The 15,262-nt window shown below is 52.2% G+C and overlaps 1 protein-coding gene across 1 annotated transcript in view; it reads right to left on the bottom strand.

The window, feature by feature from the left end:
- The window catches only part of Akna (AT-hook transcription factor), a 38,959-nt gene extending 23,697 nt beyond the window's left edge, over positions 1–15,262 (bottom strand). Inside the window, exons 1-4 of the mRNA XM_032903069.1 lie at positions 15,102–15,262; positions 9,823–10,182; positions 5,794–6,839; positions 3,214–3,288 (exon numbers count right to left, since the gene is read on the bottom strand). Of these exons, the coding sequence (XP_032758960.1) occupies positions 3,214–3,288; positions 5,794–6,839; positions 9,823–10,072 (1,371 nt within the window). The 5' untranslated portion in view covers positions 10,073–10,182; positions 15,102–15,262. The remainder of the gene's footprint in view (positions 1–3,213; positions 3,289–5,793; positions 6,840–9,822; positions 10,183–15,101) is intronic.

The raw sequence follows: 15,262 nt of genomic DNA, 5'->3' as shown, positions 1-15,262 counted from the left end.
CATCACCACCACCACAGTCAGTCCTCCCCATCATCTCACCATGACCTTAACCTCCATCGTCATCCTGCCACCTTCATCGTCCTCCCATCCTCACGTGTATATGGCTCCCATGAAGGCGGGCCAGTAAAAACGATACACTCCTATGATGCCTTGCTACCCGTCTCAGAGCTCCACTGGGCTACCCTGAGTGTTCTGCCACCCCATGACCAAGACCAAGCAGCTGAAGATGGGCCTGGCTCAGGGGTTCCACAGCCTCCAAGACAGGAAGCCCCTTTGCATAAACTGTTCTTTGGGGCCTGGCTGTTTCAAGTGCAATTTGGTGACACTGCCTCCCCCTCCTCTAGCCTGAGCCTCCCTAGTTGAGAACAAAGCTGGATTTTCATAATCCTCTGGGCCATCTGTTCAGCTTTGCTTGGAGGCCTGCCCATCCAGCCCTTTTCTTCCTGAGGTGACCCAAATCCCAGGGGAGGCCTGCCCCTTTGCCCCACCCCCACCCCCCCACCCCCACCCCGCCCACTGTGCCAAGGCTCCACCTGAGGAGCAGCGGGAACCTGGCAGCTTCTAGATACAGAGGATGAAAAGGGGGAGACAAAGCCCCAGGCCATCCAGAGGAGGTAGGGAATAGGGAGGGGACTTAGCACCTGCTGAGCCGTAGGGCCTGTCCCTTATGACCTGCTGTCCTTGACAGAGTAGATACTGCAAGGATACTCAGAAGCCCTCGGGACTCTGTGCAGTGTGGACCAGAGAGTTTGGGAAACATCGGGTTAAACAAATGAGTATTCTGGGCACAGATGGGGTCTCCAAGCCTTTAAAATGGAAATGAGCTTTATGAATGGGGAAAGAGGGGAGGGGAAAGGAGTGTTCCCCGCTGCTCTGAGCACATAGGCCTCCCACATACACTGAACCCCATCAGAAGCCTCTTTGCCCAGAGTGGCAGCAGAATCCACTTCAGGAAAGGGGGTGACATCATCCCCCAATTCCTTTAAGGATGGTTTCTGTCTCCTCAACTGTTTCACATCCCCCTAAAGCTGAGACAAGGGACAGGAACTGGAAGTAACAACAAGACAGCAAGTGGTGACATCATCCCAGATTCTAGAGTCAGCATACAGGATAAAGCCTACCCATGACTCCTACTTAGTCCTGGTCCCCTCCTCCATGCTCCCCAGACCCTGGTTCCTAGATACTCCTAGATCTAAGCTTGGCCTTCCATGGGCAGTTTTTCTGCCTACAGATTTGGTGAGTGTTGTTGGCTTGGTTTTGGCAAAGCGAGTGAGTCATGGGCCCTGCAGCCAGTGTTTAGGGTCAAACCGTAGCTCTGGCAGCTCTATGTTGTGTGGCCCTACTTAACCTCTCTGTGCCCAGTTGTAAAGGACTTAGGGCAGCAGTCAACAGAATCACCAATGGTTATTCCTGTCACCATGACCTGCCTGTCTGTAAGCTTGTCCCACATACCATGCTGGGCTGAGCTAGGGACCCCAGACCTGAGGGAACTAATTCAGCAAGAACAGATAGACCCAGGAAGATGTTCCACCTTTGTCTCACACCTGCTCTAGGACACTCATGGCTTAGCCTTGTGTCTGCAAGTGGAGGGGACACCTTTAGTCTGGGACTGGGCTCTGACTGGTTCAGCCAATGTTGGAATCAGTTCCTCACCACAAAGGGAGCCTAGGTATCAGGGTATATTCCATTCTGGTTCTCTCTTGGGTGGGCCTAGCCTCTCCTGCATTGTTCTGAGCTCTGGACAGAGTGAAAGAGCTCAGCAGGTTCTGGAGAAGCCATGTTCAAAGATCCGTGTGAGAGACAGGAAGCCCTCTCAGGTTTCTTGCAGTGGGCTTTGAGCAGGGTATCTTCTGGTAGAGAACATGGAGCTCCGAAACTGAAGCATCTGTGGGCCATGACCCCCTGTTCTCCGCTGCAAATTGGGACCCTGAGTTGTGCCCCAGTCACTCCCAAAATGGCAATGAGGCTGGGGTGAAGGGAATGATGGGCCATTTTCAGTGCAATCACCTGAACAGACTAACTCTTTGGGCTGAAGAGTTATCTTTGCAGAGAGCAGCAGAGGGTGGTGGCTGAATCATACAGCATCTCCTACAGTTTGTCCTGTGAGCCCTCTCTGCAGCCCTCCCCAGGCCTGTCCTGACACTCCCTCAGAGCTCTGGGGCACCTAAAGATATCAGTAGGGGTTATTGTCTTCCAGAAAGTCTTCTCACAATCTGACAGATGTAACCCAACAGATGTGTCCAGGAGACCACGTGGGAAGGGTCCTGCTTGCACCTGGCAGGGCCACAGGTGTGGAGTCAGGCCCTTTTCAACTTCCTGCTATGGTTGACTACACCGTGTGTTCCCCAGAAGTGGCTGAAGGCATGAGTGAGGTCAACACACGACAGGGGGACCTTGGAGTGGGGGTAGGTGAGGTGTCCTCTTTCTAGGGTGACAATCAGAGGGCCTACATCTCTGTCCCACAGCGGTCCTGCCTCCTCCATGCTGCCTGTTTGAGAAAATAAGGTATGAGGAAAGCAGAAAGTCACAGGGGCTGATTGGCTCACTTCCTGCCATGCCCCAGGAAAGAGAAGTCCCCATTCAGGGTTCTCAGCCTCCTCTGGAGACAGACAGGTCATAGTAGGAGGCTATGCTACCCAGTTCTCAGAGTGGATGAGCTAATCCCTTCTGCACCCCATGGGTCTGTCCCACACTGCTCAGTTCCAATTGGATAAGAGGAGGTGGTTTCGGGGGAGACACAGGAAAAAGGTGAAAGTGTGACCCCAGAAAAATGGGGTGCCAAAGATTGAGCAGAAAGTCTGGGCTACAGCCTGAAAGTCACCCAGCTGGCTAGAATGGGAATCAGGAGTCAGCCTAGGTAGTCACACCTCCAGTCACAGAGAAGGGGACAGCTTCTGGTGACATTGCTGTGTACCCCAGGCTCCATCACTCAAAGACATGGAGAGAGAGAGAGAGAGAGAGAGAGAGAGAGAGAGAGAGAGAGAGAGAGAGAGAGAGAGAGAGCGCTCAGGGATAGGTAGGTTATGCCAAGGTCAGAGAGAGGCCTGGTGGTGGTTGAAGGACTATTATTCCCCAATACACAGTCTTAGGATGTAAGAGCCAATGACCTTTCTCCAAGACTCTGGCCATTTCTCTAAGAAGTCCCCTCCCCCAAGCCAAGTCCCCGCTCTTGGCTCCACCCACGCAGCTCAGCCTGCTCCAGCCAGTCAATACCTTGGCCCCAAGGCGAAGTTGGTCGATGGTGTTCTCAGCCTCCGCATACTTGGTGAGGAGCTTGTGGTAGTCCTCCTGTACAGGGAGAAAGATGCAGTCACTCCTGCCACACATGCACAAGAACCTGGGCTCGATCCCCAGAACCCAAGTAAAAATGCCAGGTGCGGTGGCACACGTTTGGGGAGGCAGAGCCAGGTGAATCTCTGCAGTTCCGGCCAGCCAGCCTAGCAGAATTGGTGAGTACCAGGTAAGAGTGAAACCTTGTCTCCAGAAACACGAGTAAGGTGGAGAACTTAGGCAGACGCCCAAAGCTGACTGACTGCTGGGCTCCGTATGCAAGCATCCACACATACATGAGCACGTGCACATACACACACACACACACACACACACACACATACACACACACACACATACACACACATATACACACACATACACACACATACACACACACACACACACACACACACACACATGCATAAACACAGAGAAAGGACAGGAAATGAATTAAAAGTTACAGTTCCTACATACTCAGGATCACCGGCCTTACACAAAACCCAAAGTTTTGTTAAAGCCACTCACTGTAGGGAAAAAACAAAACAAAACATGCCATTGGTCACCCACGACACAAGGAAACGGCACCTGAAAATGAGTCGTTGTGGTGAAAGGTCAGGTTCTGGACTGGGTGGTGGGGTCTGTGGGTCTGTGCCTACTGTGAAAGCATGAGCAGCTGAGTTTGGATCTCCAAGACCTGTATTAAAAAGCCAAGCATGAAGCTAGGGATGATGGTGCACGTTTGTAATCCCGGCACTTGGAAGGCAGAGGTGTGAGGATCTCTGTGGGTTCCAGGAGAGCCTGGTCTACACAGTGAGTTCCAGGAGAGCCAGCGCTATGTAGAAAAACCAGACCTTGTCCCCAGTAAACAAGAACAAAGCCAAGCACGGCAATGCACGCCTGTAACCCCAGGAGTTGGAGGGGACAGGAGAATCCATAGGCTGGATGGCCAACCTGAGTGAGTGAGTTCCACCCTCAGTAACCCTGGCACAACAGAATAGTGTGGAGAGTGATTGAAGGCCACCCCTGGTGTCCAGGGGAGGGTAGGGGGTGGAGAGATGGCTCAGTGGTTAAGCACACTTGCTGTTCTTGCAGAGGACACAGGTTAGGTCCCCAGCACTCATAAATAGTTCAGAGCATCTGTGGCCCCAGTGTCATGGGATCCGATGACTTCTGACCTTCTCAGGCACCATGCACGCACAAAATGCACATAGACACATGCAGGCAAAACATTCATACACATAGAATAAAGCAAATGAATCTAAAAAGGAAGACTAGGAAAGAAGGACAGAAATCACATGACGATTTCATTTTTTTCCCATATCAACGAGATCTTGGTAGCCTCATGGTCGATGAAGGAAGGCGTTATTTCTTTAGAAGATTTATAACAATGAATGTAAAAGGAGGTAATATCACAATGATACCATTTCACTTCAAGGGAAGGCCTTAAGCCAAGGCAAGGACTGCCTGGGACTTCATGGGTCAGGAGAGGCTCCAAGTGGCCGCATCTCCTGAAGGAAGCTCACAGCACCCTCCCCAGTAGCTCACTGTCCAGTGGGGAGAGGCATATATAGGAGACTCCAACCCCAAGTTCTGATCTCACTGATGGTCAGGGTAAGGGGAGGACATGCAGGGTCCCCTGAGGTAAGGCATACACCTCAGCAAAATGTGGATGACTACTGGGAAGACCACCGTAATCATCTACCAGAAAGAGATCAGAGGAAAGAAGGCAGACAGACGATATTTGGAAAGAAATGCAAGACGGGCTGCAGAGACAAGAAGGGCAAACGGGCCAAGTGCCACCCACGAGCCTCACCTGACTCCAGGAGACAGAAAGAACAAGCCACCGCTGAGTGTGTGGGGACCTGTTTCTGCCTCTGCATGCAACCCCGTGGGCAGAGTTCTTACAGTTAAACATAAACACTAAGCCACAAAGTAACTGGATACCTGGAATGTAGCTTAATTCAGTGTGGGTTGTGGGAGTGGGGGAAGAGGCTGGTCACGGATGGAAAAGGATCCAGGAGCTGCTTCCTGTGGATGTGAGGAGGAGGGTGTCCACTAGACTGTTTTCCTTATGTTAGAATATGTTAGATACGTTAGCCATGATTGAAAAATAAACAGGCCGTCCATGACACATGGATGTGCTCACTGCTCTGTTGCCCTGAGACAGGGTCTTTAGTCCAAGGTAGCCCAGAACTTGGTGCTGTTATGCAGCCGAGGATGGCCTCAGATATCTGCTCCTCCTGCTTCCACTTTGTAGACTGCTAGGGTTACAGACATGCACCGCCACGCCTATTTACAAGGTGCTGAGATGGGACATTGGGCTTTGTGCATGGGAGGCAAGCACGATTGATACTGACTGAGTCACACTCCCAGGGTCGCATGCTGCTCTTCTTTGATCAATGAGCTGGGTCGATCATTAGCACAGAGACAACTCTACCTTCACCAGCAGGGGCGCCATCCCAAGCCAAAGCTTCTCTAATCGACAAGAGTCTGGGTGACATGGACAAGAGCCTTGCTTACCTGGAGCTGATGAACTAGCTCGGTGGCTTGCTCCGGTGTCTGGAACTCCTGGGGCACCCTGGTGATGGGGTGAGCAAGAGAAGATTCCTTGGCCAGGGGCGTGTCTCCGCTACTCAACAGTACATCCCGGACGATCTCAGCTGGCGACTTGAAGATGAGGGGTCTGGTAGAGCCTTGTTGCCTATTGTGGCCTCTGGATTTTGGGGGTCGGTAGTTCTCATCTTTGGGAAACCTCACCCGGGGCCCCACCTTGGAGAAGTCAGGGAGTGGGTAGTTCAGGCGCCCCCTGCCATACTTAGGAACCCGTGAAGAAGAGTGGCCAGCCACGGTGGCTCCCTGCTTGTGCTGTGACACAACTTTGTTTACTGCCCCAAGCCGAGTACTCAGGGGGCTAACAGAGCCAGTAAACCGGGAGGGCAGTGGCTTAGGTGATGCCTTAGTTCTCTTCCAGCTTTGGTCCTCAGGCCGAGAGCTGGGTAGGCTGGTGGTTTCTCGACCCCATGTGCCAGCAGAGCACTCAGGATTCCGGGCTGGTGCTGCTAAGGAGTCCCGGAATTCTGTGGGTGTTGCCGGAGCAACGTCACCTTCATTTCTGTCATCTGGGTGGAGAAGGTTGTGGCATGGACTCTGTGGCAGGGCTTCAGGCAAGGTGGCAGGCTGGGGGACATTGGTGTCTCCTTCCCAGGTAGAACCAAGGCTGTCACTAGGTTGACCGAGGCCCACGGTCGCACTGCTCCAAGACTTTGTGCGGCTGTGTTCAACAGATGGCTGGGCCTCTGGATGCTCTGAAGGTCTGTAGTTACTGCCTTGTTTGATAGAGGCAACCCAGCCTCTGGCTGGCTCCTGTCCTGCAACCGGAGGGCTGGGATCTCCCTGGTCTTCACACTCCAGTTCTGTACTACTCTCTCCGGCTAAGTCCACCTCAGGGCTCCCAGGGGTCTCATCCAGCTCCTCATCAGACAGGCCCAGCCGATGACTGTGCCTGGAGAGCCAGGGCAGAGGCATGGGGGAACCCTCTGGGCTGCTCACATCGTCAGCTTCAGTCTCTGGAAAGACAAGTCCTTCACTGCTGAGTGTGTGTTGGGTCTGTAATGCCACCTGAGTCACTCCATGACCTCGTGATGTTGAGGATGACAAGGACCTAGAGCCACCCCGACATAACCAGGTACCTGTGATAACTTTTCCCCTGGGCAAAGGTCCTCCAAACTCAAACCTTAGATCGAATCTCCCCAAAGTGTGTCCCGTTTCTACAAAAGGCGATACCATATAGATGCATAAGGCAAAGCCTGGGAGACATCTTTGACTGTCACCTTAGCCCCTGATCCAGAATGTCCCCTGCCCTGTCCCATTTACCTCCTACAGAAGAACAAATGCAGTAACCACGTAATCTCCTCTTATTCATCCTCCCACCACCTGGACTCTCACCATATCTCCCTGTCGTTCGCAGCATAAAAGCAGAGCCTTTCCCAGGGTCCTAGGGTCCCTGCTGCTCCAACACCCATAACCCAGGGACCGCGAAAAAGCACTGTGCTTGGGCTCATCCTCTACCAGGGTCCTGCCGCCTTCTTATCTTGTTAGCTATTGGTCCTCCAGGCTGAATCTCAACCTTGATCTTCCCGGAAAAGTTCTGAAGCTCGCTCATAAAGTCAAATTCTCCCTCTGCAGGCTCCCACCAGCCTGGAGCCCTCTGTAACACGTTGCCGATTGCAGTGACAGCTGTTTTGTTCAGTCCTGGGATTACTTTGTGAACACAGGTCACCCATAACAGGGCAAGCCTCCCGAGGGCAAGGGCAGTGTCTGCTTTTGTGCTCTATCGCATTTGAAGAGTGGGTGCTCAGTATTGTTTCTCAATGGAGTAGAAAGAAGGGGGAAAGATAAAATGTGCACAGCTTCCAAGAAATAGGTAGTAATTCCTATGTAGTAGATATAACATACCTAACCATCCATCCACCCACCCATCCATCCATCCACCCATCCATCCATCCACCATCCATCCATCTATCCATCTATACCCGAGTCATTACCCATCTCTGCATACATAATCCACATACCATCCACCCTTTCAAATATCCACCTATTCTTTTAAGGACCTGCTTATGCACCCACCATGCATCTGTTCATCCTTCTATCCATCTACCATCCCACCATTCATCCATCCATCCATCCATCCATCCATCCATCCATCCATCCATCCACTCACCTATCCGTCAATCCATTCATCCATCCATCCATCTACTCACCTATCCATCCATCCATCCATCCATCCATCCATCCATCCATCCACTCACCTATCCATCAATCTCTTCATCCTTCCAAACATCCACCTATCATCTATCCACCTACTCATCCTTTTAGGCATTTATCTCTACACCTATCACCCAGCCATCATCCATCCATCCAAAATGCATCCATCCTGCAGGCAGCCATGTTCAGAGTACCTAGTCTACTCTGTCTGGGATAGACCCAGCTTTTCATGAGACACACTTGGTGACACTGCACAGACTCTGCTCTGGATGGAGGCGCGTTTGTCATAACCCCTATATGGCTAGCTGTTCCATAGAGCTCTTCCTCCTTACTCTTGACACTGCATATCTCTTGGCGATTTACAACTGGCTTCCCCCAATCACTCTGGTTCATAGCAATACAGCCAAAGCCAAAGCTCTGTGATGCTAAGTAACTGACCAAAGGCCACTGTGGTTCAGAGCAGTCCTGGACCAGGAACTCAAGCAAAAGTCGACCACCGGGTCATGAAGGGGCTCTACTCAGTCCAGTCTCTTCTGATCCCTGCCTGGGGACCATGAACAAGTCACTGGTCCCTGGTAGTTCTTATTTATGCTTGAGACGTGTTTCTCTTTCCTGCAGAGAGTTGTGGGGAGGGAAGGAAGTAGGTCACAAGACACAGGGGTGGCTGCCACATTATGCCAAATGTCTCTTAGTAAGAGGCACCTCTGCTGGTCGCCTTAAACAACTCAGTCTCCATTCCCTCAGAAATTATTGTATCTCAAAAATATACTTTGGATTTAGAGGCTGGGGATACAGTTCAGCCTTATAGAAGACTCAAGCTTCAGGGCTTATAGAAGGCTCAAGCCTCAATTTCCATAAAACGCACACGCGCGCACACACACACACACACACACACACACACACACACACACACACACGCTCCTACGTGGACAGCTGTGGCAGCCATGAAATACTTAGGATGCTGGCACAACTGGTTTCTCTGTGGTCCAAGGGTTCTATTGATTTAAGGGAGTCTGATATGTGATGTCCTATTCATAATCCAGTACTGTGAGCCACCACTCATCAAGACTTTCCTGTTCCCAATGGTGTCATCATGCCCATTTCATAGACAGGAAAAACCAAGGCTGGGGTGGAGAAGGGACTTGCCATAGGCAAAGCTGAGAAGTCCCTTCACGCTGGTCTCCTGGCAGTGGAAGCTCAGCCACTGTTGGGGATGAAGAACACTAATATTCCCTCTGCTGACTGGGGTCTAGAATAAGCCCAAGCCCTGAGCCAAGCAATTCAAATTGCCAAAGACAGGATGGTGGCAAGTATGCAAAGAGAGTTGGATGGCATTGTCTCTGCGGTATTTACCACAGCACAAACCAGAAACTGTATGCTGGAGGGCAGGACAGACTGGACCAAAGGATTATGGGACAGCCCCATTGCGTGCAGGTCCTAGGAGACACTTGTGGAGGGATAATGGGAGAATGGGGCAAATATTCTTAGCTATTAAGACAACAAAGCAATCGTCAATGGAATATTCTAACATGTATTTGTATATTCATCTAATATTTGCATACTGAAAGGAGGTCCCACCAGGGGAGGGGTAGGATAATAAGCCCTTTAAAATTTACCTCTTATTACTTACAGTTTCCAAAATGCCCAGTATTATTGTGCAACTTAAACGATAAAAATATAGAATTAAAGTAAGGGTTGAAAGATGCCCCTATTTCCTTGCCTCTGCTGGAAGGTGGGCTCCTGGGGAAGCATGTTGCCACTGCAGGCAAGCGGCATCCACCTCACCTTCTGCAGAAGACTCTTCGGAGCCCTGCATGTCTGGGTCCCACTCCAGGGGTGGCAGGTGCTCCTGTGCCCGGCGGAAGTCCTCTAGGAGCTCAGGAGTGGTAGCTTCAGGAAGAGACTGTTTGTTTCTCCAGCCCTGGTCAGCTCTTCCGTCTGCATCTTGTTCCTCGGCCCAAGCCCAGCGCCGCCTTCGGGGCCCTTGCCCCAGGTTTGACCCAGCCCATTGTGCCGTTGCCCCTGAGCTGGCCATGGGACCTGGCCTGGCTTCACCTCGGCCACTTCATCGTCAAGAGACTGAGCTGCAGCCGGGGATCCGAATCACAGGTGGCTCCTCTGAGCACCAGCCATCCTGCCTGTGGCCTGTTGGGGTACAACGGTGGATAATGTCAGTCCTCCGGGTCCTCCATCATCCCTCCAGGAACTCATCAGCTGGAACCCCAGGGGCGGGCAGCCCTCTGCTGTGTGACCCTGGGTGACTCACTGTCCTCGTTCGTCATCAGTGACATGAGGATTCCTCTCCCTCCAGGATATGGGCAGCACACTGTGCAGCAAGTGTCCTGTCGCTGCACAGCGAGTCTGTCTGCAGGCACCAGGCCCTGTCACAGCACTGGCTGCCCCAGGGAGGGCATGCACGGATTGACCAGCAGTCACCATCCAGGTGAAAAGGGGTAAGGATTCCCTGGTGGCAGTCACGCCAAGCCCAGGAAGTCAGGGAAGGCACGATATGGCTTCCTTTGGGCATGGGACATGACTTCTGATTGAAATCAGGGATCTGTGGGCCGCCTCCAATGCCGAAACTAATCGAAAGCAGGCGCCCCAACAAACACAGCTCCACACGTGTCCCAGCAACCACAGGGCACCCAGGCATCCATCCATCTGCACGGAGAAACCATTTGCAGTCTCTACATACAACAGAGTATTACTCAGCGGCAGAAAGGGATGAGATTACAGCAGAGAAAGGAATGAAGCCTCAGAGTGTGTGACACTGTGGATAAACCACCGACGTGCTATGCTAATTGTGAAAAAGCAGACAGGAGGATCCCGCGAGTCTGAGTCCAAGGGTTGCAGTGTGTGGAGGTTGAGTCCAGGGAGGAAGGGGGTCAAGTGATGGCTGCCACAGTGTTTCGGGGGCGGGGAGAAGGTCCCTGGCTGCTCAAAGGGCACAGGAAGTTTTTAAGGGGTGAGGGAAATGTTCTGAAAGTAGAAGGGACATGATGTAATCATGCGATTATGCTAAGTGCTGCTGAGTGCTCAGTTCCACGTTATATGAATTTTTGCCTCAAAAAGAAAGAAAGAAATTACAACACAGTAGGCCAGGGGGCCTGAGAGGACAGAAGATGGGTGACTGGCAGCACGGAGTGCTGGAGGGTGGGGAGGCCAAACCCAGCAAGCTTCTCATGACATCCTGAGCAGCTGTTGTGAATCTCAGGCAGAGAGCCCAGCCAATGGAGAAGGCCTTCGAGACTGTTCTGAGCCACTGGCCACAGAAGGACTGACTATAGGAGGGGGTCCTGGTAGCAGGGAGGTGGCCCAAGGAGGGCCCCCTCAACCTTCCTCTTCCCCTCAATCTCTCTACTCCCTTCACACTCTGCTTCTGACACTTTGCTGGTATTTCCTGTGTCAATCACCGTGGTAAACCCAGTAAACCCAGCCTCAAGATAAAGGCACAGGGCCTAGGAGCTGCCAGCCACTCAGTTACCAAAGAACCATGGCTGTCCGCACTTAGTTTCTATAAAGATAGGACAAGTGGGACCCAGAGAGGGAGCAGCCTTTCCCAGAGTAGCACAGGAATGAAGACCAGACTTCGGTAGAAGCCGGGTTCTTGGTACCAGCGTGGGTTCTTCTATCAAGGTTGGTATGGGGCCCCAAGCTCTAAGTTGGAGTTGTCCTTGAGCCCCTGGGGCTCTTGGACTCTGCTCTCAAAATGTAATTGGGAAAAGTCATCGGGCTGCTATTTCTAGACTCAGCTCCCTGGAGACAGGGGCTGCGTGGGAAAGCGTGACTTCACACGGACTAGGCATTGACTAGGCCAACTCTCCTGTAGCTGCGAAAGGGAAGCAGGACTTCTCTCCCTGCCCCCAGCCAGTCCTCCTGCCCCAGTCTCTGTAGAACCCCGAAATTTCCCTCTATCTCTACACTGTCCCCACTCTGCCAGGCTAGCAGAAGCTTGACCGATGATCCCTGCCTTCCCTAGCAAGGCCAAGGCTCAGAGAGAACAGTGACTGACTAGGCCAGGATCCCCTCCCTGGCCAGGAAGTACTAAGACTAGAGGTCAGTCCTGACCCAGGCTTTTCTTTGTTTAGTAAGTGCACATCCCCAACAGTAAAAATCTGCACACCTATACCTCCACGCATACTTCTAACTGCATAGCATATCCACATCTCCAAATACTCTACGTTCTAGAAGGAGAATTTTAAAACGAAGCAAAAGAGGGCTGGTGAGATGGTTCCGCAGCTAAAGGTACTTGCTGCCAAGCCTGAAGAACTGAGTTCGATCCCTGGGACCCCCATGATAGGAAAGAACTGACTCTCAAATGTGCCACGACCTGTACATCTGTACATATGATAGCATGTACACAAACACATTACAATAATTAAATGCAATTCTTTTAAAAGGATGAATGGAAACGTTCTTAAACTGGGGCTGGAGGTAAAATGCTGGCCTCACAACCCTAATGACCTGAGTTCGAGTCTCCAGAACTCATATAAAAGCTGAATGCAAGCCTGTGTAATCCCAGCACACCCCTACCAGGAGATGGGAAGCAGACAGAGTGTTGTCAGCTCACCTGGCATAGGTAAGCAGTGAGTGACTTGTCTGCAACAAGCTGGAAAGTGAGGCTCAGACCCAGGTTGTCATCCAACCTCTGACGCGTGCAGACCCACGTACTGCCCCAATCCTCACAAAGTATTGTAAATCTAAGTTCAAGACCCTCATTCCTATACAGAACCTGCAGCCCTACTTCAAATCCATGGTGATGGGGAATCCTGATCTTGAGCATGAATGAGAATTCTCTAAGCACTGAGTCTATGTCTGCAGGATCCTGTCTCAGCGGCCCTGGGATGAGGCTTCAGAATCTTTCTTTAAGCAAGGACATCAACAGGGCCTCTCCCAGCTTCTGGCTCCTAGTGTGGAGGCGTGGGCAGGTAGAGAGGGGTGCAACCAGGCCTTGCCTCCTGACATCTCTGCTGAGGAAAGGCTGCGGCATGTGGTTTTCTGACTTTTGAAATGTTATTTTTTTCCCCTAGCCCACCGCAGAGCAGCCTGCCCAATCACAGAGGCCTCTACGTGCAAAAAAGAGGAACGGACAATTTTCTGCAATGACTCAGCCGCAAAGATCTCACTGTTCTCAGGAGAACCAACATCACAGACAGCAACAGTCAGTGGCTACAGTTTTGCACCCATTTCTCAAGTGCCTCAACGTGTGAGCTTTCCTTGTAAAAGACCTTATTCTTCTGTGCACGGCACAGCCCTCAGTGCCACGGAGCCTGGAACTGCCTAGTCAGGTAGTCAGTCAACAAACACACATCCATGTCAAATACACACCAACCTCAGGCAGTGATGAAGTTGCAATAGAGTAGCAGGCTAAGCACCAGGCAAGCAGATCCCAGCTCTGATGTTACAGCCACTCGAGGCATGTGGCTGGCTGACTGCTCCTCTCTGTAAAGGAGAACCGTGGTCACCTAGGCCTGCTACTGCTGCACCCATTACTCTGTCTGGTGAGCACCCTGGCCTGAGTTTGAAGGGTCTCAGCCCCTGGGATACAGAAGCGAACAAGCTTGTTAAGATCCCACCGTCTGAGGAGGACGCAATCGGGAAACACCGCTGAAGAAGGAAGTTTGGTGACCGCTTTAACAGACTACGCAAATCTAGGGGAGAAAGAGGAAGGGCTTTCAGGATGGAGGAACAGCATGGACAAAGGCGCAGAGGTCAGAAAATACAGGCTGAACATCAAGGAGAGCTAAGGGCCTGGCCCCTGAGTGCCACTGAAAGGCAGGGAGATCCAGACAGCTGTCAGAGGGAGAGGGCAGCAGTGGAAGCTGGGGATAGGAACTATGATGTCGGGACCTGGACCCTCTATAACTAAGTCCTGCTAATAATGGTTGAGCCATTGGGCTAAGGGTTTCTGCCTGCTCCAGAGAATCCCCCCCCCAAAAAAAAAAAAACCAAACACTGCTTTTTCTATGTCCTTGCTTCTTACTACCTGACACCTGTACCGAGCTGATCTCCATGTTCTAACACCCTCCAGGGATTCTATTTAGTTCCTGGCTAAGCAATGCCCTGATCCCCACTGTTCTCTCTCTCTCTCTCTCTCTCTCTCTCTCTCTCTCTCTCTCTCTCTCTCTCTCTCTCTCTGTGGCTATGTGTGTGCGTGTGTGTAGTGGGAGAGGGATGTCCCCACCCTGGCCATTACAAAGCCTAAGGGCACACCCCTTGATACCACCCCACACACCAGGCTCCAAGATGACCCTTCCCCCACTGATGCTACACAACCTTCCGCTGCCTTGGCTTTCAAAAGCTCCATGCTACCCAGGTAAGGATAGCCAGGGCGCCCCACCTTAACCTCAATCCAGTGAGGAAACAGAGGCAGGCATCTGATGAGAACAACCAGGAAGTTTAGAAGAATGCTGTGGCTATGAAACCAAGGCCATGAGACGAGTAGGAGGCAGGAGGGTGGCAGGGGAAGACCTCCATATCAAGTTTGGATCAGTGGCAGGGCAGAAACCTGTTCACAGGAGTGGCCTTTGGCCTGCAGCAAGTGGAGATACCCACTACGAACATCCCAGACTGCCCCTGACTCACCCGAGCAGCCGGGAGGAACTAAAGAGGGGCCAGACTATTGCTGACTCTCATCTTGCCCTGCTTTAGGTCTAAGCTGGCCTCCTGGCCCCTGGAACGTTGACTTGTCCCTGCCCTTACGTAGGTAGGAGGGTGCCGTCTCCTGGCCTGCTCCCCACTTCTGTACACCTCTTGAGACCCTCAGCAACCCAAGCACTAACTGGCCGTGAGATGAGCCCACCCTGGGCACAGACAGGGACCAACAACGGTCCAAGTTCACCAAGGGAACCAGATCAGAGCTGGATCTGGAAACTAGCATCTTGGAGTCCACTCTGGCCTGGAGGCCGGACTCTCAGAACTGGACAGGAGTGGCAGCAGCTGCGTAGCTGTGATTTCCTGGCTGGGCTGGGCTGACTGCCAGGGTTGTCCAGAGAGTCTATGACTGGTCCATCCAGAGAGAAGGCGGCCTTCCCTCTGGCCCTCCTCCTGGATCAGCTCCTTACCTCACTTGGACTACACCGCCATCCTGCCGGCCTGGGCTCAGGGGAGCTGCCCACAAGGTCTTTGTTTCAAACCTGGGGAGCCCCCAGTCTCCACAGCACCCTGGACCGCCTCCAGACTGCTCTGCCAGCCAGAACCGCCTCAGCTCACAGACAAGCATCGC

Source organism: Rattus rattus, chromosome 1 (genome assembly GCF_011064425.1).
Source record: "Rattus rattus isolate New Zealand chromosome 1, Rrattus_CSIRO_v1, whole genome shotgun sequence".
Taxonomy (NCBI): Eukaryota; Metazoa; Chordata; class Mammalia; order Rodentia; family Muridae; genus Rattus; species Rattus rattus.
Note: the sequence above shows the minus strand (reverse complement) of the source record. Positions and strands in the feature narration are given on the sequence as shown.